Source organism: Gymnogyps californianus, chromosome 8 (assembly GCF_018139145.2).
Source record: "Gymnogyps californianus isolate 813 chromosome 8, ASM1813914v2, whole genome shotgun sequence".
In the NCBI taxonomy this organism is placed as follows: Eukaryota; Metazoa; Chordata; class Aves; order Accipitriformes; family Cathartidae; genus Gymnogyps; species Gymnogyps californianus.
The window spans coordinates 17,979,437-18,007,342 of record NC_059478.1 but is presented as its reverse complement, the minus strand read 5'-3'; the positions used below and the strand labels follow the sequence as shown (position 1 = coordinate 18,007,342).

The 27,906-nt window shown below is 38.5% G+C and overlaps 1 protein-coding gene across 2 annotated transcripts; it reads left to right on the top strand.

Annotated features, from left to right (window-relative positions):
- Window positions 1-2: 2 nt before the first annotated feature.
- CDC7 (cell division cycle 7) lies at window positions 3-19,937 on the top strand. Of its 2 annotated transcripts, none has more exons than XM_050901002.1 (12): window positions 3-29; window positions 2,636-2,784; window positions 6,414-6,497; window positions 8,442-8,577; window positions 9,203-9,296; window positions 9,379-9,521; window positions 11,377-11,626; window positions 12,209-12,304; window positions 13,136-13,314; window positions 14,574-14,656; window positions 17,614-17,763; window positions 18,753-19,937. In XM_050901002.1, exons 2-12 carry the CDS (start codon window positions 2,691-2,693, stop codon window positions 19,127-19,129), a joined length of 1,686 nt encoding a protein of 561 aa, XP_050756959.1. In that variant the 5' UTR covers window positions 3-29; window positions 2,636-2,690; the 3' UTR covers window positions 19,130-19,937. The 2 variants fall into 2 exon arrangements, with proteins under 2 accessions (XP_050756959.1, XP_050756958.1); XM_050901001.1 differs by having other exon boundaries at window positions 6,411-6,497.
- Window positions 19,938-27,906: the final 7,969 nt, after the last annotated feature.

The following is a 27,906-nucleotide window of genomic DNA, read 5'->3' as shown; positions in this document are numbered from 1 at the left end:
CCGGCGCGTCGCGGCAGCCCGCGCCCCGCGTGAGTCCTCGCGCGAGCCCCCCGGCGCTGCCCGCACCGCGGCCAACCCCCACCCCCCGCCCGGCGGGCTGCGGCCGTGGCGGCCCGGGGGCGCCGGTCTCCCGCGGCCCCTCCGCGGGGACGGGGGGACCCGACCCGACCCGACCCCGCGCGGCGCGGCCTGCTCGTCTGTGGGGAGGCCCCGCTCTGCCCCCCCCCCCCCCCCCCCGCCTCAGTCCCGGCTGATCCCCGCGGGGGGCGGTTCCCGTGGGGCCGGTCGGAACGGGCGCCTGGCCCGGCGGAGGGGTGCCGAGGGGCGGCTCCGAGGGGGGGGAGCTGAAGTGCCCTTCTTCACCCTGCTCCTGGCGTCTGTGGCCACCCGGGAAGCCCCACGCCCGCTGGCAAACCCGCGCGGATCCCCCACCGCCCTCGTTATAACCGCTTGCATGCCTGCAGCTCTGCCGTTTCGGGTGTGACTCCCGCTGGTTTGCAGCATGCGCGCTCTCAGACTGCAGTTCGAATGCAGCTGGGGACGTGCGCTTGACCAAGAGCCTTGCTCCCAGGGGCTGTCCTGTAAAGCCAACCTGCTGTGACAAGCTCCAGATGTTTTCCTTTTGTCTGGCATTACCAGCACAAAGTGAAGTTCTGGATGCGTGACTTCTGTTGCTTGTCTTGTAATAGACGGATTTATTGTGTATCTGTAGAAAATACCAACTTATTGCAAGACTTAATCCAGCCACAACGTTTGCTTTTCTTAAATGGCAAAGTAGAGATATTAATATCGACTTTTATTTTTGGCATGCTGAGCTTTTTCCAGGGGTTTCTATGTGTAAGTTCCCACTTAAAGGAGCTTTGCGTTGTAGTGGCAGCAGACTGTGTTCCTGTTAGCAGCGTTGTTTTAGCCGAGGATTTAGCAGCAGTATCACTAATTTCTGTGTGCAAGGTTCAAATACCTTACTCAGAAGACCCTGAAGCTATGTGGACTGTTTGAACCTGTCACTATCTGTTTTGGTTTTTTTCTTATTTTCATATTATGGAGATTTTTTTTTTTTAAATTGGAGAAGTGATTTAACTGCAAGAAAGTTCTCTGAGCTGAAACTTTGGATCGTTTTCGTCTTCCTCTTAATTTTTTATCTCTAATGGTGTCTTTTGAGTGTTTTTTAATGTAAAAACTAAATATCTGACTGAATCAAACTTTGTTTGATGTTCCATTCCATTTTATAACTGTTAAGCCCACTTCCAAATTAGTAAACCATTTTTTAATATACTCAAATATTCGGGGTATTCAGTTCTGCAGATGAGTAGCTTGTGTGTTTAACATAAATGAATGGAAATGACACCTTGAGTTATCAAGCCCCTTTCACCCTCCTCATGGCCAGCAAGCCATGAACATGTTCCCGTGGTGGTTTGCAGGCAGACAGAAGCGTTCATTTTCTTTTTCCAAACAAAGTGTTTGTGGCCAGCCTTGAACTGGAAGAGCCTAGAGCTGAGGCTGGCATGGGACTGAATCGGAGCAAGTAGGTCGTGGTGAGCGGCAGGGAGTGTCTGTATTAATTTGCGCTCCTTATTCTGCTAATGAGGCCATGCTATTTCAGGTTTGGAACAGGCTTATCTGCCTACTCAGCACTAGCGGAGGGAGTGTCTACCTGTGAGAGACTAGAAATATCTCTAATCTCATTCCATTAGTTTTCAAGTCCCACTCTCCAGCAAAGCTCCTTCAAAAAAAGAGGCTGTTGCCTATCCCTGTTCTGTTGCACGAGGATGACAGACTAAAGGTAGCTCGAATTCTTTGGGGACAAAATATATGTCTAGCTCCATAGCTGAAACAGATGAATCCTTTCATTTGAAGTTTTTCAGAATATGTTTCCCCAGTGTGGAAAAGTTCAGCCAGAACTTTGAAGGTTTGGCAAAGTTACAGGCAAGGCAGATCTTTGAATGAAACCAGGGTTGGGCAACTGTGAGAGGTGGTGCTTCCAGGCTCACTTATCACTGGTTATCCTGCCCTGGGGCTCTCTGCCTTTCTTTTCCTCACGAAACAGGATTATCAGGGTTTTTTGATTGTACAATATTGGTACACTTTACTAATTTACAGTTTTATTTACAGTGTTTCCAAGATTTGGGAAGAAGTATTTCCAAATAAGCATGTGCTATTATTTCTTGTTGGGGGGAAGGCAACAAACAATTATGCCTTCTGTTGATCTTATCTAGAAGAGAGAGAAATATCTCATAGTGAGAAGATGTTTTTTTCTCTTATAATTTCTTTCAGGTTTTGTGTCTTTGTACGGGTGTTGCAGTGTGCAATGCAGCTATTTCTGCGTGCATCAGTTCCTTGCCTTTCAAAGCAAACTTCAGGGAAAAGATAATGCTTTAATGTGAATGAGGAAACACACAAGGGATGAACGAAAATCACTTGTGTCTAAGCTTATTCTGCAGTCTTCCTTCCCTTTCCCCTTTTTTCCTCTTACTAGAGATAGAGTGGGTTTACTGGTTTAGTTTTTCTCTGGGGTGATGGGTGACACTTTGTTGTTTTAGGTGGCACAGAGGAACTCCTCAGACTCCCTAAATCTCATCTCAGGAACTGAGTGCAGGGCCAGGAAGTGTCTTACCAGATATGCTTGCTCCCCCAGGCGTCCAGAAGTGGTCCTCGAAGTCTTGGATTTTTTACTTCAGGTTTGTTTTGTGATGGAGACAGTGTTGAAGTCTCACTGTGATGAACAGCACCCTCATCAGGCTGAAGACTTCCATGGGAAGCAGGAGCAGAACAGCAAGCTTTCAGGTGTGTGCTAAAATAGAGATTGCTAACTACATTTTGTTGCTGACATGCTTCTTCATCGCTTCAGGAAGTTTCAGCATCAATTATAAGGCTGTCTGTATATGATCCTATTGTCTAAAGAATTAATGAAATGAAAACATTTGAGGTGGCTTTTGATTTTTAAGTTTATTCCTGCTTTTCATGTGTTATAAAGCTTCAGGAACAGTAGTTTGTCACAATTCGCTAACTCCACTATTTATTTATTACAGGATATGTTATTATAAGAGGATACCAGAATTCAAAAAAGGCAGTCCTTGAGAATAAAATTCTCTGACCAGACAAGTACACAAAAATAATGTTTTGCCTTTTAACCTATAATCGCCAGCCTTATCCTTAAATATCTTTAGATGTGTCTATGTGCATAAAAACACTGTTCTTGCTCTTACCAGAGAAGCTGAACTATGAACATGTGTTCTGATAGTGTTTTTGTTGCTCGTTTTTGGGTTCCTTTGTGAATGTGCTTCAATCTGGACTTTCTGTACAATGCTTGCTCAGTAATTGTGGATGGTCAGCCAGCTTATATATATAATGGCTACTGATTTTCCTAGAAATATAGTCCTCTGTCAGTCCCCTGCGCATCCACGTCCAGAATTACATAGAGTGATGCTGAATAATGTTTAATTGTCTCGCTTTGCAAATGCTTTTCATTCTAGGAAGTAAAGAAATTACTTTTAAATCTGCTCACAGAAAATGTTAGATATCATTATTATTATACACTGATGGTACAATGACTGCATGTTCTCTATACCTGACTGGGGATTCAGGCCCCCAGAAGAGAACAGATGACGTTTTTACTGCTGTCTATCAACAAGGACAGTCACTGACTGTTTGTAACACTTTTCGGGATCTTTCACGTGAAAAACTGTGTTGAGTTACTAAATGCTCTCAGTGCCTTGGGTAGGCACTGCTCTGGCCTAGGATCTGCAGCCTGTGTCACCCAGCTGTTCGTGCTCCAACAGCATTGAACTTTGTCCAGGCAGGAACCTGAATTCAGTGTCAGACAAAACAGAGTATTTGGCAGATTCTGTAGCAGTTATTGAGAGAGCTTTTCATGATTGTTAGTATCTACCTTAGGACCGTTAGACTGGTGGCACAAAACAGCCCAAAACCTGATATGGTAAGGAAAGTAGAAATCTGCTGGTTTCTAAAGACTTAAAAGATGTGCCTTTTGAGTCCTTGTTAGGAGTTTTGCTTTTTGCCAGAGTTAAGTCCTTTTTTCCTAACCAAGCAACTTTACTGGAGAAATTCCAGTGCAAACTTTATGTTGTAAGTTACTGTCAGTGTATATTTTTGTTTTTAGTAAAAACTGAAGCTTAAGCAACTCTCATCAGAAGTCAGACTAAAATGAAAGTATTGGAAAAAAACTGTAAGTTGCTTTATTTGGAGCAGGTTAGATAGCAAACTAGTTCTAAACAATGTTGTTCTAACAGAGCCTGTTAGAGCTGTATCACTGTTGAAAACAATTTTGTAGCTCTGTCCTGTGGCTACTGACCTCCTGGAATGAAGTTTGTGTAGGATGTTTCAGAACCCAATAACAGCATTATCTTCCTGAGGGGAAAGGCCTATGTCTTTGAGTGATGCAATAACATTTCGATGTTAAGTTCTTTATAGTTCTGTTAGGTGGTTTCATCTCTTAACGTCTTTGAGTATTCCTGGGGAAAATGGAACACGGTACAAATATCGGCCTTTCCCTTTCCTGTATTTTCTGAAGATTTCAGAAAGCTTTCTTGAATGGCTTACATTTGTTATGTAATACACGAGCATTTGTCTAAAAAGTTGAAATTACTGTGCAAACTAACTGGAAATACCACTTTTTAAATGATAAAGCTTTTTATCAACAATTCTTTTTTAGTGAAAAAAATAATTACAGCAATAATAGCTAAATTCTTAATAAAGTTCTGAGCACATGTGCAATATGAATGCTATCAATTAAAAAAATGTTACATAGTAACTTCTTGAATTTTTAGTGTTATTTTCAACAGAAATTTTTACTGTATTGACAGGAAAATGAAGCAATTCCTCAAACTTTCAATTTCCTGCTTTTCAAGGTGTTTAACTTAATCTCGCTCTGTAAAATTGGGGAATAACCAGAATAACTGTACAGTTGACCAGTTTTCCTTAGCCTTTTCTTTTGGGGATTATTAGACACAGGGTCCTGTACATCTTGACCGTTAGTACAAGTCTGATCATTTTTATCCTAGGATATTTTTGAAGTTTTTAAATATGATTCCTAGCAGAACTGATTAACCTTTTACTTGTATTTGTTGATCAAATGTATCTTAAATGAATGTTAGTGGTTTTGGTGTGTAGAGTGTTTTTTTTCATTCCTGAAATATCCCCCCCAAATGACTTAAAACAACTTGGAGAAGCAGAGGGAACAACTTAGAGGGGAAAAAAAAAAAAGTAAATGGATAGTAAGAGAGGCAGCAGGCTTCAGTTCTCAGAAGTATTTTTAGTATGTTGGTTTTTATGAATTTTAGAAATAAAAAAAAATTACAATTGAAAGTTAACTATAACTTGAATTACCAACTAATTTATTGGGCTTTTACCAGGGAGAAGGGGTGCTTTAGGCAGACTGCAGATTTTGTTTCTGTATAAAGTGAGCTAACGTAGAAGGTTGGGGATGCATGCTAATCCATACTTTGTTTCTAGCATATCAGTGATATTTTGAAAATAATTCTCATTGCTTATGACTTACTGTCCTGGCAAAACATAGTACATTTTTATGTATACAATACAATTTATATATTTATGTTAAATTTAATTTATTATTTATTTTTAGGATGAAAAATGTATACACATTTTTTTCTTCCATTTGATTGACTTTCTAAATACCAGTTTGTGCTTAGTTCTGTACAATAAAATATTCTTCACCCCTGCCTTACAGAAATTAGTCACAGCCTCTACATACTTCATAGCTTCAAAAGAAGTGAATTCTTATGCAGGTATAGAGAACACTTAAACTACAAGGATTCGTAAACTGAATGGAAAACTACATAATTTTTTTAAATAATACAGTACAACGTCCTTGTCATGCCATCTAGTGATCGCAGCACGAAGTGCAGCAACTTAAATGCAGAGCAAACATGAGTTTTGGTGTTTACTATTTTAAGTAACAGTGTGAAAGATTGCATTATTGATCTTAAAAAAAAAAAAGAAAAAAGTATTTTGCTACACTTTTGATTTGCATCCAGTGGATGTGCTCCTGTGCTTGCAGAAACAACTATTATAGTTTTGTCTTTTATGAAATTGATGTTGCAAATCTCATGAAAACATTTCAATGAGCTGTAATCTGATGTCTTACTAACCAGAAGGCTTTTGCCGTCTCAGGAGCTGCTAGGTGGCAGATAAGTAATACAAAAAAAAAAAAATTATTTTTTAAATGCTGCAGCTTATAAGGGAGTGTGATGAAGAACAATATCAAGTGTGCAGATGGTAATGCTGACAAAAACACCTGTCTGCTGTTTTTTCCTCTGTTTATGTGAATTCACAGTCCTATGAACTGAAGTGTGATTTGTGATCTCAAATATAGATCAGATATTGAATCAAGCAATAAAATTCCTAACTTATTTTCCCCATTCTTTCCACAGCAGGAATAAAAAAAGATATTGAAAAACTTTATGAAGCAGTGCCACAGCTTGTAAATGTGTTCAAAATTAAGGAAAAAATTGGAGAAGGTAAATGTTTTATTTTAGCTTGCTTAGACTTAGATTTCTTTTGGTATTTCTAACTTAAAAGGTATAAACCTAAGATCCCAATATATGCAATTTAAGCCAAATGCCTTTTTGATTTACTACTTGGTCTCTGTAGGAATTCTAATATGTTGCTGAGCATGTAGGTGTGTTAATTAGAGACATTTTCAAGATATTTTCTTGAAAATCCGGTATATTAAAGCCTTTCAAAAAAAACAGCATTCCAGTTTTGACAACTAAAAATTTTTGAGGTAAATTCAAGTAAACAAGTCTTAACACTCCATTCTTTTTCTCTTTTACACGAGAAATCTATTTGTATGAAGCTATATTTTGACATATTTAACTGCTGTTCCGTAAGTTGGCTTTGTTTCCACTAAACCTTGTGGGCAGAACTGGAGGAGGAGACTGAAAGATTATAGCTGCTTTATTTAAAAAAAAAAAAAACACAACTTTTTTTTTTAAGACATACAGTATCAAATTTTAGAACACTTGTGTACACCTTGCCTTCAACAGATACTATTGCAGATAAACAAATCCCACACTCAGAAGTACCTGAGTGCCTTCAATAAACGTTAGGCATGACTATAAATAGATTCTTAGGTACTTCTGAGTGTGGGATTTCAGCACTTTTTGGAACTTTACCCATTTGATCTCTGAAATGCTTTGTAACACTCCACACTTTTAAACAATGACGTTGATGAGAAGCTGGATTGTTTTACGGCTTTTTTGTGATGGAGTACCTGTGATGGCAGGCTAGATGGCTAAAAGTTTTTGTCTCAAAAAAAAAAACCAAAACCAAAAACACAGCTCCATTCACCACAGCAATACAAAATTTCAAAAACAAAACAAAACAAAAAAAGGAGTTCTGCCTATCATAAAAGAGATAGTATAATTAAACAAAATCTCTGGTTATGAATAGTGCTCTGATTTTGCTCTTGGGAACAAACAATGCTTTTAAAAAATACCACTTGCAGTTTTGCAGCATTATGAGAAAACAAGCTTCAATTTAGGATTCCACTCTGGAGTCACTTTTCATTTAAGCAGTTCCCACCACCAAAAATAACGTCTTGGGTCAACTTGGTAACCCCTGTTGCTATAATCAATTCTACTGAATGTATGGGACTCTAGATTTTTTTTTTTTTTTATGACTGCAAGAAGTATTTAGAGTTTTTGCTGGCATTTTGATGTATGTGTGCACTTACAGGCGGTTGAACTAGCATGATGCAAACACAATACTGAAAATGTAATCAAAAGTAATTTGTAGTGTTTATTCATATGGAAGAATGCTTCAACTTGTATGTTCAGATATCTCAGATCATTAGGCTAAATTAACCTCCTAAGAGGTATATTAGGATATCCTTAAAATTAAATGGGTGGGTAAGTTTATCGTACAGTCTGAATACTCCCTTTCTCAAATGAGTCTAGCACGTTCTGTCTATGCAGTAATGCTCTGGGCAAACAAAAAAAAGTTACACATCATGTGAGAAGTCTTACTTTATAGATAAGGTAACAGAATTAAGAAAAATGTAGCAATTTCAGAAGTTCTTTGAATAGTAAAGGCAGTGCTTTCCAGATTAGCATTATATAGCCCACTTACATCGTAGGGAGAGAAGAGTTAGATGTCAGATGAAAGTAAGCTACCTAAACAAGAAAGCAAATCAAAGATAGGAAATTTACATTCAAAGAGCTCTGTGTCCCAGGCAAGTTAGACAGTGTTACATTTGCATTTTTACTGACATAAAAAACTTGTATACAAGATCACTGAATTCAGTAGTAGAAAAAAGGAACTGCATTTTTCTCTTCTAGAATCTGCTTTTGATGTAGTATCAAGTATACTGCAGGATTGTGAACAGTTAGATCACTTCTGTAAAAATCTGAATTGACCTAATTAAAAGTGCTGAAGACAGTGTTTTTCTCCCTTCTTTACAGGTACTTTTAGTTCTGTTTACTTGGCCACAGCACAACTACAAACAGGATACGAGGAAAAAATGGCTCTGAAACACTTGATTCCAACCAGCCACCCTCTGCGAATTGCTGCTGAACTTCAGTGCCTCACAGTAGCAGGGTACATAAACAAAAAAATTATGATTGTCATGACTAAACTGCTCAACATTGTCTCACTGTTCTGTATTTATTTTAAGTTTTGGCACTTGGCTTGCTTTTTTTTAACTGCAGAAATGTATATTCTTTTTATCAAGAGCAAATAAGAAATGGAATGTCTTACCTGTAATGGATGCCCTTTTCTGCTAGTCTCAGTTTGCGGATGATGCTGTATTTTCCATCTGAAGTTCTACGATGTATCTCTGTGATAACAAAAATTCCAGTTCTGAAATGCTTGGAAAAAATAATCTCTTCATCAGAAAATGTGGTTTTAGGAATGAATACTTGTTGCCAGAGTGTGCTGAATAGCACCTTCTTAAAGTAGTTGGTATCATGAACGTTAGGTCCTACATTTAATTACAGCGGTAACTATGGCCCCACAAATAATCTGTGGAGCCCTCATTGCAAATTGCAGAACTCAAATGGAACATAGCAATGAGAGGCAACAGCATAACTACTGGCTGCTGCTAAGACTGTTGTCAAAATATAAATTAGATTATAAAAGAAAGCCTGACTGAAGTTTTTAAGAAATAAAGGAAAATAAACATCCATCTTCTGGTCTTTATTCAGTGACATTACTTTTCTTCTAGGGGACAAGATAACGTTATGGGAGTTAAATATTGCTTTAGGAAAAATGATCATGTGGTTATTGTTATGCCATATCTGGAACACGAATCCTTCTTGGTGAGTCCCAGACTTTTTATGTATAGTAAAACTTTTTAATTAAAAGCAGTTGCATAATTACAGTATCCAAATAATCTTTCAGGACATTTTGAATTCTCTTTCCTTTGAAGAAGTGAGGGAATACATGTTTAATCTGTTTAAAGCGTTGAGGCGCATTCATCACTTCGGTATTGTTCACCGTGACGTCAAGCCCAGTAACTTCCTCTACAACAGGCAGCTAAAAGAGTAAGTCTGTCCAGATGACCATATTGTGATCTCATTTGGGGATGTGTGCCTTGGCAGAACAGACTCAGTTAGGCTTTTGGGTTTTTTTCCTTCCAGCTGCATAACATGTGCTTGAGTAATAAAGCTAAAAAAGATTTTTTTATTTGTAAAACTTTTCTTTCTGTGTTTAGGGATTTGAGGAGGGAAGGAATGTTTTTTTCATACTTGATGTAATATCTGCCTCATAGAGTGACAAGTACCTGAAAAAATGAAGATTTTACTATTGAGTAAAAGTACTACATTTTTGAATAAGAATGAGAAGACTAAAATCAGTTTGTTTTTTTTTAAATAAGAAAGCTAGTAGTGACTTGTGGTGCATAGACTGATACTTGTAAATTTTTACTCGTGGATAGAGTAAAACTGATACAGATAAGATAGCTGGATTTGGGCTGTTTTCACTTTACATTGAATTTATGTTTATAACTAGTAGGGTTGGGGTTTTTACCTGCAAGTTACAATATTTAAAGACTGTAAAAAGTGAGGTATTGCTTTTTTGTGAAGAGCTGAAATGGATAGAATAAGGTACTGTTTCATTGCTAGCAGTCCTATAGCTGTATTGGTGAGTATTGTGCTATGTACAATTGAGACATTGAGGCGCTGGAGCGTGTCCAAAGAAGAGCAACGAAGGTGGTGAAGGGTCTAGAGAGCAAGTCTTATGAGGAACGGCTGAGGGAACTGGGATTGTTTAGTCTGCAGAAAAGGAGGCTGAGGGGAGACCTTATCGCTCTTTACAACTACCTGAAAGGAGGTTGTAGCAAGGTGGGTGCCGGTCTCTTTTCCCAAGTAACAAGTGACAAGACAACAGGAAATGGCCTCAAGTTGTGCCAGGGGAGGTTTAGATTGGATATTAGGAAAAATGTCTTCACTGAAAGAGTTATCAAGCATTGGAACAGACTGCCCAGGGAAGTGGTTGAGTCACCATCCCTGAAGGTATTTAAAAGACATGTAGATGTGGCACTTAGGGACATGGTTTAGTGGGACTTGGCAGTGTTAGGTTTACGGTTGGACTCGATGATCTTAAAGGTCTTTTCCAACCTAAGTGATTCTATGATTCTACGTAGTGAAAGTTTGTAGGGGAGATTTGACTATACCTTGCCAAACCACAAGCTTAAAAATTTGAGAAATACTGACTTTTTTTTTATCTGTCAAAATGAATTCGTACTGTCGTTTTGCTCTTCCAGCATTTGTTTGAGCCTTAATCTCTACTTTGGGTGTGGAGGCCATGGAGTTGAGTTTGTCCGAGACCCAGAGACAGCTGGATTGTCTCTGTACTGGTTGTAGCAAAAAATAATTCTTTTAAAGACAGATCTGAAGTGTGAACTAATGTAGACTTACGTGTTTGAAGACTGAAGTAAATTCCAGTAGTATTGCTTGAAGTCTGGCAAAACTCTCAGCATTGTTAATCTTGTCTGTCTTCACTGCTACATTCGTCTTCTGCCCATGGGAATCCTGCAAGGGTCAAGTCACTTGTACTTGACTGTTGGCTGAAAGTTCGGAGCTGTAGGATTAGAAGAACCCCAGAAAGGAGTTGCTGGGAATACTTTTTTTTAACACCATTGGAGAAAGTATGCACTTGAGAAGATTTTGGGACAAGAAACAATGAAGTAAGATGGGTATAGGGTAAAAACATTGAGGGGATAGGTAAGATAGGACAAGAGGAGGAGGAGGAAAATAGTACTGTGATGCTGGCAACAGTACAGATAAGCAACATATTGAGTAAAATATGAAAGAAAGATAAGTAAACAAGTAATTAATAGTAACTTGAACTGATTGATGGATACTTTGTGACTCCTGATTCTAAATTTGTGTCTTTCAGGTATGCCTTGGTAGATTTTGGCTTGGCACAAGGAACCCCTGATACGAAAATTGAACTTCTCAAAACTGCCCACTCTGAAGACCAGCAGGGAAGTTGCTCGCAAAATAATCCCACCATAGCCTTGGGAAATGGGGTTTCTGTCAGTGTCACAGCACCTAAACAGATAGCTCAACAGTCAGCCTCAAAAGCAGCTGATAAAAGGTCCAGCTCACTTTCAAAAATACAGATTAAACAAGGAAGAGGAGGAAAGGTTCTCAGTCTTTTTCATTAATATTGTTGTGTGTTTTATGTATTACTTCATCCAACAGGGGGAGATGCAATACTTGAACAAAAGTTGTGCGTGCATATCTTGCAGGGTCCTAATGTGATGCACAGGATCACAGTTTTCCTATCAAAGTGGCTAGTTTTATGTAACCCTATTGGCATCATTCATTATCTGTTAGATACAATACAGTGCCGAAGGCTGTATAAAACCCTAGCATGGGTTACTATTTAGACAGCCTTAAATCTTTTTTTAAGTGACGTACTGTGGAACTCCTCCCCAAGCCAATAATTACTCATCTATGTTTAGTTACTTAGTTGCATAACAAATGCAGTACAGATGACATTCAGATTGTCTTCGGGCGCTCCTGAGGTGTGATTCGTTTTGTATGCATGTTTGCTGTTCTGTCTAGACCATGTTTTCTTCATCCACAGTAAATTGGTGCCTGAAAATGACTTACAATGCAGCTGTTCTTGTTTTATGTCACTTCACACTTTTTTTTGAACTGTCAGTATGCAGCTGACTGTGTGTTAGATAGGATCCTTATTGTCCGTTTTGTTGGTATTGTAGGAGGATTCAGTGCACCATTCTGTCCAGCGCTCTGTCTTTGGAGAGAGGAATTTCAATGTCTATAGTTCCACATACCAGGAGAACTCAAGTACAAAAGTAAGAAGTGTGACTCATCAGGAGGAGCAATCTGTTACATATTTGAAAAATTATAGAACTGGTTGTTCTGTAAGACTGGACACTACTCCAGGATGCTGCGGAACGAAAAGTTTTTGAGCAGATTATTAAGTGTGTCTTTGCTCAAAGGCTCGAAGAATTTTTCATTTCTGTTTCAGTCCCTTTTGAAACTCTTAAAGAACTAGTTATGTAGCTGTCTCCCTAGCTCATCTTGTTTGTATACTAAATTAATCTTTTTTCCTACACATGTATCTGTGCAACTAAGATATACTTAGCTTGTGCAACTTCATTTTTTTATTTTGCAGTTGAAGCTGGAGAGAAAACTTGTAATAAATATTTTTCTGTACTTTTTGTAATTAGTATTTAATATGACAAGGGGGAAACCCAACTAAATTAGAGCGTTTGGCCAACAGTGATCATCTTATTGTAGAATTAGAATTAGTGCCTGTGTGTTGCTGTGGCATTTCATATACTTTTTTTTTATTCTCATGTTGAACCAAAAGAATTCTTGAAACATTATACTAACTTGAAAAATACTTGTCTTGTAGCTTCAGATTATCTAATGTATTGTTTTTTAGTAAAGACTGAAAAATATTTTTCGAAGGGGAGGAAGTCAGGATATTTAGAAGGCTCCAATGTCTGTTTTATAGATGTTGTGGTATTGTTAAAAAGGTTTGCTGTCTTCTGTTCTAAAATTGCAGCTTCTTGCTCCTGAGCACCTGGTTCAGTCTTAGTATTTTAGGAACTGCCCTATCTATATGTAAAGAGCAGCTTCTTAAATATGTCACCTTCTCTAAAATATCTACATTGCAGCTCATAAAACAATCAAAGATGATAGATGTTTCATCTAGGAAGTTAGTAACAAAGAAGAAGATTATTTCTACCAAAACAGTGAGCAATGGGGCAGCCAGGAAAGCTGCCAGTGGTTGTCCCTCAAACCTGACCTGTGACTGTTACGCAACGGATAGAGTTTGCAGTGTTTGCCTTTCAAGGTAATTTGCTTTGATAATGTTGTAAAATTGTCTGCTATGCTGTCAAGCAAGGTCAGAAACTTAGATTTACTAGACAGCTGATTTAGTAGGTGAGAGATAGCATTTGATCTGTGCAACCCCTAAAACACGGAGTATGCTCTTTTTAAACAAGAATAGTTCATGGAATTCATGGAATAATTGGTTCAAGAGAGATTCACTGTTAATGATTTTTTTGTTGTATTTAATTATCCACCTACATGTGTTGTAGAAACTCGCTTGAGTTAATTACAACACTTGGAGAAGACAATACATCAATCTGTCATTAGTTGTTATCTAATAGGCCTAAATCATGCCAACGGTTTGGATTCTGGAAATCATGAAATGTAGAATAAAAAGGAAACATGACTGTTTTGTATTTGTTCATTTAAAAAGTAATGTTTAAGTTTTAATAATAGATAGGTTAGAGAATCTTAACTCAGTTCAACTCCATCCCTCTGCAGTTTTGGGTATGATCTACTATTGCCTTTTATCCACACATGAAGGAGCACAGATTAATGCAGAGAATTCTACTTACTAGGCATAGTCATGAAACTGTGGGGTCCCTCTCTTCCTAGACTGTCAAAATATGGTGATATCAACTTCATTTCAGAAGTATGAAACATGAGGAATTTGCCGGACTCAAAAGAGAAGTGGCCCATAGAAGGAAGGCACTTTAGCCATACAAGAAACCTCTGGAAAGTTGTGGTTTTTTGTTTTTGTTTTTTTTTTTTTAAATAATGATAATCTCACACCTTTTAGTTAATCTAACGAAAAGTAAATTCTTGTGAACACTCAGAAATAGTGAACCTTAGTTTGCTGTGGACTAATACAAAGCCAGAGCACCCACATTCAAGAATCTAGTGCATTTTTTGCCTTTGGTTAATTAGTCTCAACTTTAAAGTTTCCTATGAAAACAAGCCTTTAGCAAAAATGATGCTGCTGTTGAATGAAACTAAAAGAGGTCATTGTGAGTAAAATATGCAATAAGTATTTCTGTGGTATTACCTTATGCTAGATGATATAAATATGATAATAGATAATGTAATAAGGTTATTATGCAACATAATTTCATGCTAGATAATTGTAAGATGCTTCAAACTTCTGTAAAACTTGAATAAGGCATGGTTAGGCTGTTTACACATCTTACACGAGTATATTCTAAAAATAATATTAAGCATTATTATAATTAGAACTTACTTATCAACTTTTATATTCTAAACATGTTTGTCTCTTATTACAAGGTGTCAGCAAGTTGCTCCCAGGGCGGGAACACCTGGATTCAGAGCACCAGAAGTATTAACAAAGTGCCCCACTCAGACCACAGGTACTGCACAACAGATTGAAACGAATGCCTTTTTTTCACCTTTTGATCCTTCTCGTTTATGCATATTATGTTGTCTTTTTTATGGGAGGGTTTTTGCTTACATGTGAAATTCGTTTTATCATCCCTTCTAACACTTATCAAGCATTTCCTGATTTTAATTAAAAGTTTATTATTCAGAGTAAGAACAAGTTAGGAATATTTTTCCTGTGTTTGAAACTTGAGTATGTCTTTATTCATTTGAGGGTAGTGCCATATGCAGGAGTTGAATACAATGTGTTTTAAAAGAAAACAAAAGTGTAATTTTTATCAAGTTTCTTGGCTTATTGGCTTATTTATTTAAGTAAAATCTTGAATAAATCTTGGGGAGAAGACATACTGTAGACTTTTCTAGACAGATTGTCACATATAGTTTGCTGTCATAGCAGGCATAGTTAATGCTATAATTGCAAATGTGTTTTAGAAAGCGTTGGTTAATACTTTTTATCAGATTTTTTTCCTTTTTGCTAATGCTTTAAGTAGCTAGTCTGTAAATTTCATAATTTTTTCTTACTAAATTTTTAATTTCTCAGGCTTACAACCTATCAAGTTAGTAAGTTTCAGTAGTCTGGGTAACTATCAGGGCAGAGCAGAGGGATGGTTAATGCATTAGCTAATGCAAGTAGGATGGGAGAGGTTGTGCCTACCTGGAGAATGGAGGACCAATAAAAGCAAAGTTACCTGTTAAACATTTGGTGTATGACCAGGAGTTTTGACTTATGAAAAAGGGGGATAAATACAAACGGTCCCAAAATTGGATTTAAAATAACAGTTTTTAGCCACTTTTTTTGCTGAATACCTTTTGAGAAAATTGTCAATTTTCAGTACTTAAAGTGTCATGTACACACTCAGAATAGACTTAACAATACATTTGATCAGCTTATCCCTAGATAGCTTAATGTTATTTGAAACAACATCTGTGCTGTGGGTATGACTGGGATTGCAAGAGGTATGGCAGCCTGTTTGGAGTTACTGTGCCTGTGCTGTAACAGCCAGCTTTACGGGCCAGAAGACATCCAGAAATCCAGGACAAGTTGAGACAATCTCTGAATCTGTCTAGACAGAATTTAGGCAGAAAGAAGACATACCTAGGAAATCTTGGACACATGCTGGTGTTAAATATGCTTTCAGACAGTTTTCTGTTCTCTAGGGTAATGGAGAGCAGGATTACAGAAAATATGGGTAAATCTGGAAATCCTTGGGTGTGGCACAGACAGCCCTAAAAGTACTGAGTCAGTGGTGCCGAGCTCCTGTAGTATGTCAACAAAGGCCTTAATTAGAACTGGGTAGACTAATACTAATATTTATGAGATTATGTTGTATTTGAACTAACAAATCTCCTTGTCTACTTCCATCTGGGACTGCTGTAGTCACCTCCTTGTATTCCTGCCAATCTTACTACTAGTTCTGGTCTCTGTGCTGAGACCAAGTTACCAGCTGGATCCAGCTGACTCTATCCAGAGCTACCTCAGTGCATCTGACCCAGGTTCACAGTGCAGGGAATACAACCTCAACTCCCAAGGTGACGTTACATAGGTCCAGTTACACTTTAACGTGGTTTGTCCCTCTGCTCCCCTTTCCTCAGTCTGCCTCACTACTTGGATAACGCTAGACAAAAGCATAGAGAGGAATCATGATTTTGATGTCGTTGCACAGGATCTTGCAGTCTGCTGATGATCCCAGCTCTACCGGAATTGTAGGGCCAGGATTTACTAGCCATTCAGATATATAATGTCTATTTAATTTCAGCAAGAGTTAAGTAATTAAACTTCTTCAAAGGTCTTGACTTTGATGACTCCAGCTTTCCCAACCACATACTCGGGGTGATGCGCAACACCTCAAACACATAGTATGATCTTTTCAACAGTGGTACAGTAATACTAAAACTTTTTTACAGGAACTATGAAGAAGATTCAAAATTTTTCCACTGTAAATTGTGCCAAATTATTAACTTGGATTTTTATTTTTTTTAATAAAAGACTTAAAATCTGGTTTTGCAACTGAAGTCAACGTAATACTTTTTTTTTTTTCCAAAGTCCTGTGCTAATAGTGTTTCTAACTAAAATGTCCAAATTAATTACTGCCTATTTTACTACTTATTTTTTTGAAAAGAAGTAGAATAACTATGGCTTTATTTCCCAACTGTTAATTTTTCTCATTAGAGTTTGAGAATCCTTCAGACTCTCTCCTTCACTTTCCTTGCCATCTCTCAAAATGTGCAGCTTAGTGAGCCAAAAAATTATGGCAGACAGGTATGCTCATAACTTTCAGTATTAAAGTTTCCATCATGCTTTGGCGTCTATCCCCAGAGTACTCTCTGTACTCTTCATAACACAATGAAAGTGATGAATAACTTCTAACTATTACAGTTCTTAAACTGGCTATCTTGTCAAGTGATTTCATATTAGAGAGGAACAAAGTTCATAGTAAGATAAATTTTTTAGTACTGCCTAACTGTGGCAGCCTCAGTCCCATAAAAATTCAGATTCGCATTCATTTGTGAATTATTTTTTATTTATGATCCTTATATAAGGTTTTCTTCATATGAAGCAAACTTAAATAAGTATCAAAACTAGCCAGTTTTTCATCCCCTCTCATCTCCCTGGGTAAAACAACCTCGAACATTGTTTTGGTACATTTTAAGTTTAGCAAGTTAATGGAATTACTCATATGAAAAATTCTATGGAAAAGCTTAAACACTCCCTCTGCATCAAAGCAGGAAATTATTCTTCAATCTAATTATAGTAATTTCCACTGTTTGCTGAAGTGTTATCTGTGTGACCAAAGTCAGTAAGTACTTCAGAATGTAACTTTTTCTGATAGAAACTTTTCAGGTCATAATTTCTTTTTAAAGAAAGTTGTGATTTTGTTTGTGATGAAATCATGAGTTTAGTTATTACTAGGTTTGCTTTCAATTGCAGCAATTGACATGTGGTCTGCAGGAATCGTATTTCTTTCTCTGCTCAGTGGACGGTATCCATTTTACAAAGCAAGTGATGATTTAACTGCTTTGGCACAAATCATGACAGTTCGTGGATCCAGAGAAACCATTCAGGCTGCTAAAACTTTTGGTATGCAAACCTTAATTACGGGGAAAAGGGGAAAATGTATGCTTGGTCTGCTATTTAATGCAGTGACTTACAATTATGATTTTTTTTTTAATATATCAATATATTTTTACGTTTGGGAGTCATTTTGGAGGTAAATCACCCTTTTTGCATGTAAAACACTAAAAGTACTAGTCTATATATACACAGAGTTTTAAGAAAGTTTTGTATTCTTCTATCTTTTATAATTTGTATATGGGGTACTTCATGCCATAGGTTTCCCAGCCTGTCTACTGCCTTTCACTAAGTCAGGGCCACTTGAGGTGAAATATGCCAACTAAATGTTTTCTGCTGGCATTTGGTTAGAATTCTTGAGGCAGTGTTTCTATTCCTGCAAAATTTGCCCTGGAGGCTTAAGTCAATATGACTTAATATTTAGATGATGTAAACCTTGCTCCCCCCCCACCACCAAGAAGAGCTAGTAAAAAAAAACAAAACCAAAACCAACAGTTGGCCTGTTTAAAAACCAAAACTACCACCACAACAAAACACACAAAACCCTAAAATAACCATTCCCCTAATTGTTTGCAGGCCAAATGCTGCAGCACTTGCTACCTGAAAGTGTAACTGACAGCATCGATTTTCATTCTCCAGACAGAGGTGTAAAAATCAGGGTATCTGATTTTCTTCAGTTCTGTTAAAATGACGGTGAAATGCAAAAAGATGGTGTGTGGGGTGGGTGACAACCTGTCACTACGTAACTTCACAAACACACACAAACACCTTTGTTCTGAGCAGAACTGAGACTATTATCCTTCTCACTTGCTGGGGCTATTGCTGTAAAACGTGGCTGGTTTGGAGGAGTGGGGGGGTTGGATTTGGTTTTTTGATAGGTTTTTTTTTTTAATGCTGGTTACACTTCAAGACATGAAGTTTCTCTGAAACAAACTTAGAAGTTACAGTTGCGTAGAAAGTATAATAAAATGTCACTTACTGTAAAATTTTTTTTCTAGGTAAATCAGTTCTGTGTACCCAAGTTGTCCCAGCACAAAACTTAAGAACCCTCTGTGAGAAGCTGAGAGGAACAAATAGCAGCTGTAAGAGATCCCAGGGTGAAGTGCCCAGCAAGTCTGTAAATGACTCAGCTTTGCCAGTTGCAGTAGACAAACCGTGTGCTCCTGAGAGACTCGGAAAACAAATTCAACACTTAAAGAGCTTTCAGGAAGGTGATGGTGCTTTGGAAATGAAGGCAACAGACATGAAAGGATGGGATCGGGTTCCTGATGAAGCATATGACCTACTTGATAAGCTACTAGACTTAAACCCTGCGACAAGAATAACTGCAAGAGAGGCTTTGCTGCATCCTTTTTTTAAAGACCTGAGACTCTGAGAAGATACCATATTCTATTATTGCTTTCATACGTTTTATGTGGAAACAAAATACTGAGGTAGTTTTACCTTGTTGCCCTCAACATTTACACTCATTGAAATACCATCACACTGTGCACAGAACTACTGAAATTTTGTCTTGTACAGTTGGACTGCAAATGTCAGTTTAAGAAATACTTGCAGATGTAAAAATTACATAAACATCACTAACATGGTCTTATCCTAAGACACTTCTGAGGGGTTATTGCTGTGCATACCTGTTCTCTGAGAAAGTTAACTTCGATCAAATACTACAATGAAAAAGAGTTTCACAAGCTCTATGCTTAATTCTCAAGGTATTCCCTTAAAATTTACAAATTTGCCTTAAGGTATGACTGAAATCAGAAAGTGCTTGAGAGACTTTTTTCCATACTTGCATATCTCTGCTTTGTTCCTGATTAGTACACGGGGGACTGAAAATGGCACAAAGTGTGTTAATTTTGTTCAGACTATTTTCAGAGAACAGTATTACTTTGGGAGTGTTGCTAGAGGAGGGGCCAGGTGCTGGAGGTTATATCATCAAAAGAAAAGCATAACTGTTTTAAAAGTACATTTTCGTTCCTGTCTGGTCTTTCCTACTTAGGCAATAGTAATAAATGCAGTTACTCATTTTGCATAGCCCACGTTTCCTCAGTGCCATGGGTAACTGTCAATATTCAACAACTACTGCATTCAGAATGTCTCGTGTGAGATGCATAGGTTTGATTTCTGTTATGGAAACTGATTTTTTTAAAGAATATCTGTTAAATAAAGGATTTGTTTTTATAACTTCAGAAGACTGTCTAGAGATGCTTCGATAAAAATTAGTCAGGTAAGGTTTTCCTGTGGGATGTTTCTGTTCAGGAAGAATTATGCACAGTTGTTTCCTGCATAAATTCCTCAGTGATAGAAAACACTTTTCAGATAGCTCTAGTGTATATGACTGTCATAGTGGAAGTATCTTGATTATCAAGGAAGTCTTACCACAGAGTTAGAAGCTAGCTATTGTCTGGTCCTAAGTAGGAAAAACAACCTTAATAACCTCTAACCCCGTGCATTCAATGTGCAAAGTAAGTTACATTATGTTCAGCAGAAGTTACTCTAAAACCCTTGATAATTGTGGAGACTGAAACTTAATACAGTGTTTTTCCATGCACATTTCTTGAAATGCTAATGGAGTTGTTGCTATAAGACGTTACAAGCCATTCTGAGAAAAGATTGCTGCTGTGATAACTTTTGTGTAAGTCTTCTCATATGAGCTGGTGGTTATGATAGTGCAAAGATCCTCATCAGGGCTGGGGCTGAAGAGACATTATTTCAATATATTCAAAATCTTGAATACATAGAAAGTGATGGTAATGTTGCTCTGTTCCTGGCATCAGCTGTTAGAGAAAAATATTTGCAGATGTCAGAATACTGATTGCAGAAAATCTTGAAACCCACAAGACCCTGGGGCCCAGGTCTTAGTAATTTTTGCTGTTTATATAATTTCAACACAGCACGTCACTGAGAAATTATTTATCTAAAGGAACTGTGGCCAAATTTGGCAAGCAATGCTGTCTGCCAGTGTCTGCAGATGTATTGTTTCCTCCTACGTTCACTCATGCTGTCTATAGTCTTATGAGAGCACTAGCTGACAACAAGCAAAAATATGTCAACTATCTGTTGTGAACTTTCTAAACAACTTCAGCTTTTTAAGCTTTCCTGCTAACCACAGCATTGAGCAGCTCCTTGCAGCAGGCACTACAATAATTAACCACTGCATAAGTTTAACAGCCAAAAAGGGAAAGTCATTGCTAATGGTGTTTTTAGCAAAACATTAAGGGTAAATAAAATTATGTAAGGAACAATTCTAAGCTCAGTATATTCCATAACAAGCTGGAAGAACACATTGTTATTCCTTCTTCCAGATAGCTATTTATTTAAAACCTGGAGAGTTTTTTTTTGGGGGGAAGGATAAAGTGAAAAGAAAAACGTGTTTGAACAAGCATATGCTCATGAAGTACTTCTTTTTGTAGCACTCTACAAAAGAATGAAAGCCAATGTTATATGCAATGGGCTTTCAATAAAAAAAAAAAAAGAGAAAGTTAAGGAAAACGGCAAGAGAACACTAGAGGTGAGCAGTGGTTGCCACTGAGTTTTCTGCTTCTCTCTCCTGTGGTTCTAAGAACCTCTCAAAGCCATAGGTAAGAGCCAAGTAACAAGATTCCTTTAAAGTTTCATTACATGATTTGAGATGTTTATAAACTGAATATGAATCTCCTACCATGAGAGCTGCCATTAGAAGAAAGTCTGCACAGAAATGACATTGCTGCAACACATGTTCAGCGGTCATGAGGCCGCAGCTGGATTACTGTTAAGTTCTGGACACCATGCTATGACAAGGATATTAATAAATTGGAAAGAAACCAAAAATGGCAGCAAAAAGCAGCATGGACTTGGAAAGATGAAGAGAAACGGATACCTAGAATCCTGAGAATAGAATGCTGGGAGCAAATCTAAATACATCTGTGTATCTAGCATAGGGAAGACTAGCTTATTCTCAGTACTAAGCCAGGCTAGGTGAGGAAATTGTGGCACGTGTTAAGTTTATGATATTTTTCCTAGTTGTAAATGATAATTAGGAAACAGGAGGGCATCTTATTAAGAGTGCCTGAGGAAACACCTGCAGAACAGCAACAAAGTTTTTCTGAATAATACTGATAATAAGGGATAAATGAAATTCTAAATTCCATTGAGTTTGTAGTACTGTCACTTTTAAGATTGGACTCAATGAAGTGTTTATTTAAAGCAAAATACTTTGTGGATAAGAAAATAAATGGGACATCAATATTCTGTCTGAGAATATTCAGTATCCTCCTTATTTTATGTATTTGCCATATCTAGAGTTTACATAGTCTCTGCTCCCCAGAAAGTAAAAGCAGTGTGGAACCAATATGCAGCCAAGACTTCCTGTGCAGGTGCAGAAGGCTCCCCTGAATCCTTGAGTGGCCTCTTGAGGCCACCAGGTGTGATGGGACCCTCAAGTGTTTCCATAACTGCCCAATATCCAGCCAAGTTCCTATGGTCAGGAGCTATGTTGGACCTTAAGGTAGAACATGAAGGAGATTTTCATTCTGGGGCACCTCTGACACGGGTAATCTAGCAATCAGTGCATTGTGGTTTTGCACGAATAAAACAAACATCAAACTCACGGTGGGCTTTGTAATCTGTTCTGGCTACAGTGAAACATCTTATTTTGGATATGACTGCCAAGCAAAAAAATACTTCCTTTACAAAGATGATTTATTTTCCTAGCATCTTTCTGACCATTACATTCTACTAGTCAGCAAAATACAAAGGAAAAAAAAAAAGTCTTTAGAGTTTGCCTCAAATATTTGTTGGTGATGAAGAGGTATGTCCTTCTTCTGAACTAGATGACATATGTAAAAGAAAGTGTTTGCATTTAGCAGGGCACACCTGAAATTTTCCTACCTCCTGAAGGCAGAGCGCACCAGACAACAGAAGTCAAAAAAACCAGTTCTCTCCCATTTATTCAATTTATCACTGCATTTCAAAGACACTTTGGCTATGGGGAGAAAATGACTAACCATTGAAGGCACTTAATAAAACAGCAGCATTTTAAAGGAAATTAATACTTAATGGCTCCATGAATTCCTAGTCTATAATGAAACAATATGTCTCAATTGGTACGCTTACAGCAAGGACAATTCTCTGAGACATTACTCAAGCAATGTTCTTACTGTAGCATAGTTGTAAATGGTTTTTTGGGGTTGGGTGTTTTTTGTATGTTTGGTTTTTTAAAGCACATATAGTCAATTTTTCTACTAATGCAGCCACAGCATGTTCACTTCAAATTCCTCTTGTATCTTTTCCAGAAAACAGAACATGTACCAGGTCAGTGGCAGTACATACGTGGTTCATACTCCTTTCTGCTGCTGCATTCCTGGCTGGCCAGTTCAAGGGTAGTAAATATTTAAATTGGCAGCCTGCACACAGTGGGTGGAAATTGGATAGTTCCTTTGATCATATGCTTACGAAGGCCAGCATATAGAGTTTTGTTACTCTGGCAACAAAAAAATTCTAGTACCACTGAGGTGAGGGTCCAGTAAATTGGGTATTTTGCATCAGGAAAGTACAGCATAACTCAGATAAGGAAGGGTTTTTAAACGTGCCTGTTGTATACTTAATTCTGCCTGTCCATGACTCAGCCCTTTTTACTTTCATGTCCTTTGACTCTGCAAGAATATTATCCCTATACAATGCTTTATTGTATCATGTTAAAACCTAACCACTATAAGCATTCCTGAGCATCCCCAGAGTATTGTTTATTCCATTTCTGGAAAGACTTAAATCCTCCTGTGGGGATATGGCAGGGAAGAGGGTGGTTTTGTTACATGTTATTTGCTTTCTTGTACAAAGTTCTTCCATGGTTTTCAGAAGAGTCAGATTTTAATGTAAGCCCTAATTATACCTTTGTTTCAAAAATACTAGTGCTAAGAAGTGTTTTACCTAAGGTAGCCATTCAATCCATTTCTTTTATATGGCATAAACAAACTACTTGTAACAAATAATGCATAGTTAGTTTTACTTCTTAATGTGAAGAGATAAGGATGTGGCCTAACAATTGGAATATTTGAAGAAAATTAACTTTTTATGATGAAAGGTTATATAGTTTGGTTTAATGAATGCCACAAGTCATGTCTAGCAGCAGGAGACTCATTGATAAAATCTCTCGTACTTTCCATTCCTGTTTCCTCTCACCACCTCTCCCAAGAAATCCTACCAGAGGATCAGATTCCTCCACTCTGTGTTGCTGTAAGGTATTTGTCTTTAATGATTCTTTTGCTGCTTTAAACGTTACTGTGCGTTACGTGCAAACCACCAATTATTTCCATTTCCAAGTGTCCTAGGAGTCCTCTCTCGAGTCCTGCTTCTGTTCTACTGTCCATTTGCTTGTTTCAAAAGATCTCAGTTTCCTTATCAAAACCCCTCACATGAACTTGGCAGCGTAGGTAACAAGTTCTAGAGTTCCCTGTAGCATTTCATTTTCATTTTCCTTGTCCGTAGTCTCGTTTTATCTGATCTGTGAATACCAATTTCAAATGAAAGAGGAAGTCCAACTTCTGCTGAAATTTCTACTATGTGTCTACGCACCTGTCTGTCTTACACTGGAGGAAAGTGCTGAAGTGAGACACTAACACTGAACTCAGAGGACACAAAATGCTACAGCCAGCCTTTTTCTTGCTTCTATAAACAAATCAACATCTTCTTCCTTCACCAAATTCATATTCAGCTATAAAATTTGTTTCAAAGTCGCTTTCAAAACTCCCCAGAAAGTTGCTCTGCCTTCTGATTGCCAGCCCACTCCCACGGGCTGCCTTAGCTACTCGTGGGGCTCCTTCCACATCCCAGAAGTGAGGGGACTACGATAGCTGACTTACTGCAGGGGGCTACAAGACTCAGATCAGGGATCTTTTTGTTCCTTTAGTACTTTTTGTTTTAATGGATTGAACTAGGGTAGTTTACCATGGACAATTCACCACAGCACAGAATTGTCCTGCACACAGCTTATAGCCAAGCAATTGTCGCCTGCTGGGATCCATCACATGTGCAATCCAGCATATGTTTTCCATTGCAGGTCTGCTTGCAACTGGCTCTGTAATTTGAGTCACATTCATTACAGTTACTTCATGAAAAAACAGTATGTCGTTTGAATTTATAGGTATTTATCCCAGTTTTCTTCGTAAAAATCACAGTATTCTGGAATATTCACTTACAGGCAGCCCATTCTGGGAGGGGAAAGAGGTTCAAGTTACTTCCTGATTGCTATGCTTTTTGTTTCCTAAAAATCAATGATTCGATTAATTTATTTGATGCATTACGACTTAGATATGGTAAATCTCCTAACAGCCAGCAAAATGAGGACTGCGGAATCCCTGGTAAATTATTTTGGACGTGGATGCAAATATACTGAACCAACAGTGCTCCAGAACTGCATTCCCTGGCCTTCTTTCGGAGCTTATAAAATGAGACTTAATCTAGGGCTTTTCCTTGAAACATTCCCGTGAAGATTCATCACCTACAAATTTCACAGAGCACATAAAACTGAATAATAAAACCTACTGTTTCTCACCATTTTGGATCCCAATGAATTTGGTAGGATGTTACTATGCCACTTCGGCTGATTGCTGCTGAACCACACAGCTCCTGCTCTCACACCACCTTAAGGACTACATACTGATCCTTGGAGATAAGAGTATAATCTGGACATGCTTCACTCTGCCTACGGCCTCCCTGTAAAATCTGAGGTAAAAAATTAAAATTGCCAAACCTATTATTTTTCAAGTGCTGACTGACCATAATCACAGTTTGTGAGATGGTATTGTTTTGTTCTATCATGTACTAATTATTCAAAAGAGGTAGCCACACCATCGTGCTTACAACTCGCTGGTTTTAACCCTGCAATATTTGTATATCAGGGCCATGAAATGTTGAGACATACCACACATTTAAATCGTAGCTACAATATCTATATGTCAGTTTTAAGTGCCTCAGTACATGCTAAGCTTTGGCATGCAAACCTGAAAATTAGATTTACCACACAACTTTCAAATATTAACGTCACTCATCCCCTATTGCTAGTATCAGCCTAAGTGCAATGCTAATTTGCAACGTTCAAAGAAATCTCAGAATATCCAGGGGAGAAATTCAGTGCTGTGATTCAGCCAAGTGCAGGTTGTTCGGGTTAATCCCAGCAGGTCTATTTTGTATTTTCCAGTGCAACAAACTGGAGTTTGGAAAATAATTCCTCCTCGTGATTTTACTGGAAATAATGAGAAAGGCTTCTGTAAAAACTAGGACTACATTAAATAAGAAGTCAAAAGAAAAATTCAGGTAGCACAACAAGAAACACACCTGCTGTCATTACAGACGGTGGGAGAGGAGTGCTCACCTCTCAGAGAACAGGACAACTCTGATCAGCAGTGCCCTGAGACGGCTTCACGGCCTCATTCGTGTGTGCATGTGTGCTTCAAAAAGTGCTTTTAGGTGCCGAGGCTGGGGTAAGTCAGCTCTAGATGGCTGTGCTTGTTCTCTTAGCTTTATGTGCCTGGATAGCAGGCACCCCATGCCCATTGCTTTCTGGAAGTCTGCTAAGGAAGGGATGGAGGAAAGCGGGGATGTAGTGCTAAGCTACCTCTGCTAGTTTCAGTGTTTGGGGCAGGGGCAACTCATGGTCCCAAAAGCACTGCAGCCGGCACAGTTCAAAAAGTGTCCTGTATGACTGAGCAAGGGAGCTGCGGATGCAGAGGAGGAGCTCTGCCAGCTGCAGGCTCTCAAGGTGGTGGTTACCGGGAGGGCAGCTCTTCCAGGGCACCACTTATGGCCCAGCAGAAGAAATTATTCTTCAACAGTTAACATTGGTCCAAATAATGAGCTCCAGCAGCTACCCAGACCCAGAGAACATCACAGCGCCGTGCGCGGGTGTTTCCTCACGCCTGGGGCCACACAGGGTTTCAGGGCAGGAGCTGCAGGTGCGGAGGCAGCAGCAGGGAAGTGCCCCGGTGGGGCATCCTCCCCGACCCCCTGCTCAGCAGGAGCAGGCTGCCGCCTCCCCAGTGCCGTCAGGCCCTGCACACAATGCGAGCAGCAACCCTCCCTTTCTCTTCCCACTAATCTTTTCCAGTTTATAAAACTGACAAACAGAGGGTAATAGATGGCTTTTAAAGATATGTAGCTTATTTATCAGGAGGAATGGAGTTGGATACAGCAGCACAGGATTTTTTCCTTATCAAAACAGACGAAGAACTGAAGGATGGATGCTACCAGATACCACAATAAATTCCAATCCCCATCAAACAAACTGTAACGAGACATTAACATCCCCCCACTCAGATGGAGGGAGATCTTCGTGTTGGTCTGTTAACAGAAACATACCATTTGTTGTTAAGCCTTGTTTCCCTCGGTTCAGACTTAAGTCTTTCCAGTGGCAATAAGCAAAAGGAGTTTCCCTCCCACCCCCTTCCTTTGACTTCTACATTCTCCTTCCCAAAAATGAGTTTATCAAATTTATAACATGTAATTAAGTATACCAGGCCTAAGCACAGGAGGGATCTTTAACAACTCTTCCGAACTTGCTGGTGACCAAAGAGTCAGAAGAGGCTTCCAAGTTGAGTTCCTTCATTTGGGTGGAACAAAGCAACAGTTTCCACTGTCTGGGAGAACAGACTTCAACAGACTAGTGCTATTTTGCCAGCGGCTTTTCAGCTATCACGTCAGTGTCAGGGCAAGAATGTATTTTCCTCCAAGCACTTTCAGCCACAGTTGTTCTCGAAAGGTTCTGTTTGACCCTGCTATCATAAGAGCTAGGACAACCGAGATTTTAATTCAGAAATTTATTATAGAATAATATATAGAATATATGTACACAGACTATTCCAGCTAATAATCAGCATGAGTACTGAAAGAGTCTGGACAGGCAAAAGCAGAAGAAAATAGGTGAGAGAGAAACACAGAGGAGGAGCAGCAACAAAATGAAATGGGAATGAAATTCAATCCAAAAGGAAGAGCCATTTGTTTTCATAGCTTGGAGGAGTAAAAGGAACAAGCCCACTGCAAGTTTTCACAGCCAGAGTCCCTCAGATAATTGCATGAACACTGGTCAGCCTACGCACTGAAGTATTACTGAACACACCACGCCATCTGAAAGTGAAATGAGAACACTAAGCATTTTGTAGGCTATTTGTATGCTGGGGCAGA

Coding starts and splice junctions, on each gene's coding strand:
- CDC7 (XM_050901001.1), top strand. CDS start 2,691: ATGGAGACAGTGTTGAAGTCTCACTGTGATGAACAGCACCCTCATCAG. Junction 11,627..12,208: donor AACAAGGAAGAGGAGGAAAG/GTTCTCAGTCTT, acceptor TTGGTATTGTAG/GAGGATTCAGTGCACCATTC. Junction 13,315..14,573: donor TGCAGTGTTTGCCTTTCAAG/GTAATTTGCTTT, acceptor TCTTATTACAAG/GTGTCAGCAAGTTGCTCCCA.